This window comes from Ruditapes philippinarum, unplaced genomic scaffold, assembly GCF_026571515.1.
Source record: "Ruditapes philippinarum isolate M1 unplaced genomic scaffold, ASM2657151v2 ctg2481_1_1_1_1, whole genome shotgun sequence".
NCBI lineage: Eukaryota > Metazoa > Mollusca > Bivalvia > Venerida > Veneridae > Ruditapes > Ruditapes philippinarum.
Genome location: NW_026865412.1, coordinates 107,865 through 113,567, shown reverse-complemented (window position 1 = coordinate 113,567; position 5,703 = coordinate 107,865). Strand labels below are relative to the sequence as shown.

The following is a 5,703-nucleotide window of genomic DNA, read 5'->3' as shown; positions in this document are numbered from 1 at the left end:
TTATCTTGCACCCGGCATTTAGTTCTTACCAGCCCAAAGTCTCTTGACATATTGCCTCAAAGCTGTCTCATTTAAATTCATCCATCCAAATGACATGTCTACTTTTTCCCATAGATGAGGCTGTACACTTATATCTTTCCATAGCTTGCATACTTTAGAAGCCCTTTAATTATAAGTAAATGTAACAAGAGCTGTCGGTAGGACAGCAACGCTCGACTATTCTAAGTGCTTGATAGTAAAAAAAAATGCTTGATACAGTTACCTCCTCCTGTTTACAGGTTGGGGTAATGATGGTGAACAAGTGTGCAAAGTTTCAAAGCCATATGTCAATGAACTTTGAAAATATTTGAGGTATTACAAAAACTTTAACATAAATTCTAAGTCGAAAAAGGGGCATAATTTTGTCAAAATGCTTGATAGAGTTACCTCCTCCTGTCTACAAGTTGGGGTCATGATGGTGAACAAGTGTGCAAAGTTTCAAAGCCATATGTCAATGAACTTCGAAAATATTTTAGGTATTGCAAAAAATTTAACGTAAATTCTAAGTCGAAAAAGGGGCATAATTCTGTCAAAATGCTTGATAGAGTTACCTTCTCCTGTCTACAGGTTGGGGTCATGATGGTGAACCAATGTGCAAAGTTTCAAAGCCATATGTCGATGGACTTTGAAAATATTTGAATTATTACAAAAACTTTAACAGAAGTGGTTACGCCGACGCAGACGCTGACGCCCGGTTGACTGCAATAGCTCTACTTATTCTTATCGAATAGTCAAGCTAATAATGAAAGTATCTATTACATAGTATGCACATATGGTCCTACCTATTCTGCTGTTTATACTGCTTGTTTTAATGTTTATATTATTAGTTATAAAGATTGTTAACAGGTTATATGGCCCCATGTAAACGGCTATTTGTAAATATAACCCAAGCCGCTAGGCGAGGGTTATATTGCAAACAGCCGTTTATATACGGCCATATAACCTGTCAGCAATCTTTATAACGAATTTATAATACAGAAAACATCATTTTTTAGAGAAAAAAGGAAACTGGTTTCTAAATAAATTTGTGTCAGGGAAACTTGTTTGCAAAATAAATTTGTGTCAGGGAAACTGGTTGCTATATAAATGTGTTAGGGAAACTTGTTGCTAAATAAAGTTTTGTCCGGGAAACTGGTCGCTAAATAAATGTGTGTCATAGTAAGAGAAACAGGTCATAAAATATACTTATGTCAGAGAAACTGGTTACAAAATATATTTAACAAATTAAAGTCTGATACTGAAATGGAAAAGAAATTATAACAAAATCAAACCTTTCTAAAAATGGTAATGCTCCATCCTTTTGAACTATTATCTTGAAGATCTTCTCCCAAATTTCTGTTGGTAATGAGGGAACTTCACCTTAGTAGAAGATATAAACCTTTCACCTTTGTTGTATTTATGACAGGGCCTTTTAAACAGTTAGAAGACGCCTTTCTTTTTACATTGAAAGAAAATAGCACATGTGGTACATGTGGTTTATTATACTGCCCAATCTTACTCAAAAAACAAGCCTAGCAATTACAAACCTGTACTAAATAAGTTAATGTTAGTAAAAGTAACTCTTGTCTTGAAACAACATAATTTACACAGACAGAATTTTTTTATGATTTTAATTTCAAAACTGACATTAGCGACTTTGCCATGGAGACCCTTAATTAAACCTACCGTGGAAAGCTGGATGATCGTGGTCTCTCGTGTTGTTTGGCCTTGTTCTTTTGTCTGTACATTTATCATTGTTCTGTTTGACTTTCTTCTTTGTGCTTCTTTTTGTCTTTGTGTGCTTTATTTTTCTTTTCTGTGATTGTTTGCTTGTGCTTGCACCCTCATTGTCCGAGTCTGAGCCTTTCCTGTAAGAACACATTCAACATCATTTTTCAAATTTAAATTTTATTTTAGACTAGATCGTAGACCTAAAACTATGATAACTATGATGTGTATGACTGACATAAAAAAGCATCAAGGGGAGTAATTCAATGATGGATTCAATGAAAAAAGGCAATGTTGTAAGTATACAAATGGGTATAATAAATTCAGTCAAAATCCTTGCTGAACTTACATATTTTTCCCAATTTTTATGTTAAAACTTCCAGATCAACAAATCAGAAAAATGTTTAGCTACCCTACATAAATGTCTGGTACCCTACATTGGGGGTTGCGTTCATTGAACGCAGCCTTTCCTTGTTGATCTTGTTTATCATATTTTAGCTACCCTACATATCTGCATGAGCATTGGGGTAACATTTAGTTCAGCTTTAAATTGTATAAATCTGTATATCTGCTGTATGTCAGGCCTGTAGTTTACAATATTACAGTTTGAATTTTAAAAAAAAGAAAATTACCAAAATATTTGTATAAAAGAAATATGTTGGTATAGTATATTTCCTTCAGAGACAATGGTGACATTCTATGTGACAATTGTTTTGAGAATTAGTCATTAGATCACAAAAACAACATACTTTTACTGTTTATAAATTTTTATAAAAAATATTTCACCGTTTACAGTTTTTTTAATAATTGTCCCCTTTAACCAGAAACTTCATATCAATGCATGCACAGCCGTCAATGATAGAAACAACATTAATGTATTGCTGATATTTTTTGTTGATTGATAATCAAAACCATTTCAAAATCGACAATTTTGACTAAATAATTAAAATGTCTTGAAATTACAAAAATTCACCCAAAATATATACAGAAGAAGGTGTCCATGTTAAACATTATGCTGTTATTAGATTATGTAAATATTTCATAGCAATGATGACAAATAAATGGTCAGGAAAAAAAATCTTGCAATGGACATTTATAAACAATCACAGAACAGAACATGTATTTTACTGAAATAATTTTCATGACTTTTGTCAGAAAACTTGAAATGAGCAGTGCAGAGTTCTAATAAATCCTTTCGTGAGCTATTTAAATTTTAATCTACAAATGTATATCAAAACCCAAATTTGAATAGAAAGATTACATTATTCATTCAGGGTTTTACCCAAGAGAAAAAATTATAACATAATAAAATGAGTGAGACTAAAAAATGTGTTGGAGCACAACACTTTATAAACTGTGAATTAAAATACTGTATTCCGGTACATACCAGAAAAGGCACTTGAATGATTAAATGCTTAAATCTTGCCTTTTTACCCAACAGAATGAACTCTAAAACATCAAATTCATCTCTTCACCTTGATTTATATACAAAATTTTTTAATGTACAATATTAAATGAACGAAAAATATAAGAATTGGCAAAACAAAGGTGATTTTTTCCTACTTTGTGATCATGATTTTTACAAGCCTCTATAGGTAATGCTTCAACACTATATTGAGTTAAATCCTAAAAAAGTTAATGGCCCAGTCTTGTTAGTTGACCCCAGTTTTATAAATGAGAGAAAATAAGACAATACATACCCAGGTTTATAATCTGAATCCTCATCATCATCTGAAGGCCATTCATCTCCTTGTCTTGCACTAAATGAAAACAGAATCTGGTTCTTTGGGTCCTTCCTCACACCTAGGATACCTTTTGGATATTTTGGCATTTTGTCCTGAAAATATATATTCAAGCATAAAACAGAGAATATTTAACCCATTGCCTTCGGATGGATACACACATTAACACTGCATACCACAATCAGACGACACAGATCATCACTGTTTGCTATTCAGTCACTACATATTTCGAAATTTTCCTTGAAAACCATGAATGCTTTTGTCCAGTTTGTTAGATCGAAAAGCCCATTTAAGATATTTAGGAGTTCTTGTAGTACGATGTAGATGTGGATGGTTGATGGAACTTCTTGGAGAGGTCACTTCTAGTGCGGCTCAGAGCAGGGGTGAGGTAATCGCTGACTGGTATGTCTACAAGGTCCTTGGAGATCTTGAACATCATGGTCAGCTGGGCTTAAGTCCATCGTGACTCTAATGTCTTCCCACCCCAAGTGTTGGATCATGGAGGATACGCTTATGGTGTTGTGGTAGCGGTTCGTCACATATCTTGCAGCTCTCCTCTGGACCATCTCGAGCTTGCGTGTAAAGTCCTTGGTATTTATGGGTTCATGTAGTTGGTTTATGTCCGAGTATTTCGATACTTGTACTTTAGGCCTATGCAGGAGGCTATTAAAATTGCCTCAATTGTTGGCACTACAATTATACAATACCATAATTATGTCTGGACAGATATGTATTACTATAATTAAATTCAGATAATAAGTTGGGCATTTTAAATTTTTCACTTTTAACAGAATTTTTCACAGGGACCCAGCAAAGTGTTGGGATAGTGTAAAAAAGTAATTCTAAAAAAAAATATATACCTTATATATAATATATAGACTATATATTATATATAAGGTATATATTTTTTTTTATAGAATTACTTTTTTACACTATCCCAACACTGTGCTGGGTCCCTGTGGAATTTTTAGTCTGTTGAATGAAAGAAAATATGTGTCATGAATGCCAAGTAAATAAAGGGCGAGTTGACCACGGGACGAGTTGACTCGAAATCCCAACAATCACCTGGGCAGATAGTCCTTTAAACATGACATCGTTTTGAGATAGTTTAGCTTCTGGGCACAGCAACAGGCTTGACCAACATAAACTATAACAAGCCTGTAACGTCTGATATATTGGACTACTGGACAGAGTGATGTTTGCTGAATAACAAATGTTCAACAGAATAGACGAGAGGTCTTATCCTGCAGATAACCAAACAGAAAAAGTTGATAAAATATAAATTTAGAATCTAATTTTGTCTAAAAAAATGATTTTTACTTGTATCTATCAATTTCATAAAACATAAATCTTATCAAAAATTGCTTACCTTATACTCACTTATTACAAGGAATTTTTTTTTATAATTTAAACACCAGCTACAGTATTTCTTCGGTTTTGTGCCGGTTGTGCAACTTGTTTACATTTTGAATTGTTCTAAGCGGTAAATTTTGTCCAGTATAATTCTCGTTAAGAGACGTGCTATACCGGTATGATTAAATACAGAAAAGATCTTTTTCCCGCGAAAAGAGCTTGTGGTTCGAAAACCTAGCTAAACGCCGTTTTCCGGTACTTTCTGTACATAGCTCTGGGGAATTCACCTAATGGAATGTATAATAGCGAACTAAATGTTTTCGGCCTTTTTTAAATTAAACTGAAATAAAACAGTTATTTCTTTATAAGAAAATAATTAAATATCATTGTATGAATAATTCCATACAAAAAATAAAGTAAATACACAAGTTTACGCAGAAAATAACCTTATTTATTATGGAAGATTCCACTACGTCTGTTTGAATTTTATTGATTTTCATTATAAACAATTTTTTTTGAATACTTTGCAATAGATATTAAACGAATATTGATAATCTTCAAAAACATCATTTTTTTCACCTTAAACGGTTAAATAATGATAGAAAAATAGACATATCTCGTGACTGTGTTATGTACTTCATTTGGTGTAATTCCCCAGAGCTAAAACGGTAACGTACCGGAAAACGGTGTTTAGCTAGGTTTTCGAAAAGGTCAATATAATTGCTATCGATACAGTCTGCTCAATGAGATTAAAAAAAACTGTTCTTTTTCAAAGCTTTCAACTCTTAGTTTTTTAAGATTACACTTCATTGTTTTACCTACCTACCTAGCTGCCTTCTTCACAGCAGCCACAGATATACAG

General features: G+C 32.9%; 1 protein-coding gene across 1 annotated transcript; it reads right to left on the bottom strand.

Annotated features, from left to right (window-relative positions):
• Window positions 1–29: 29 nt before the first annotated feature.
• On the bottom strand, window positions 30–4,979 carry LOC132728919 (F-box/LRR-repeat protein 6-like; the record flags this gene model as incomplete). Its single annotated transcript, XM_060714640.1, has 5 exons — window positions 4,858–4,979; window positions 3,447–3,583; window positions 1,705–1,886; window positions 1,311–1,398; window positions 30–163 (listed from the first exon to the last, which is right to left on the bottom strand). Coding segments are annotated over exons 2-5 (535 nt in total), but the record flags the coding sequence as incomplete, so codon positions are not given.
• Window positions 4,980–5,703: the final 724 nt, after the last annotated feature.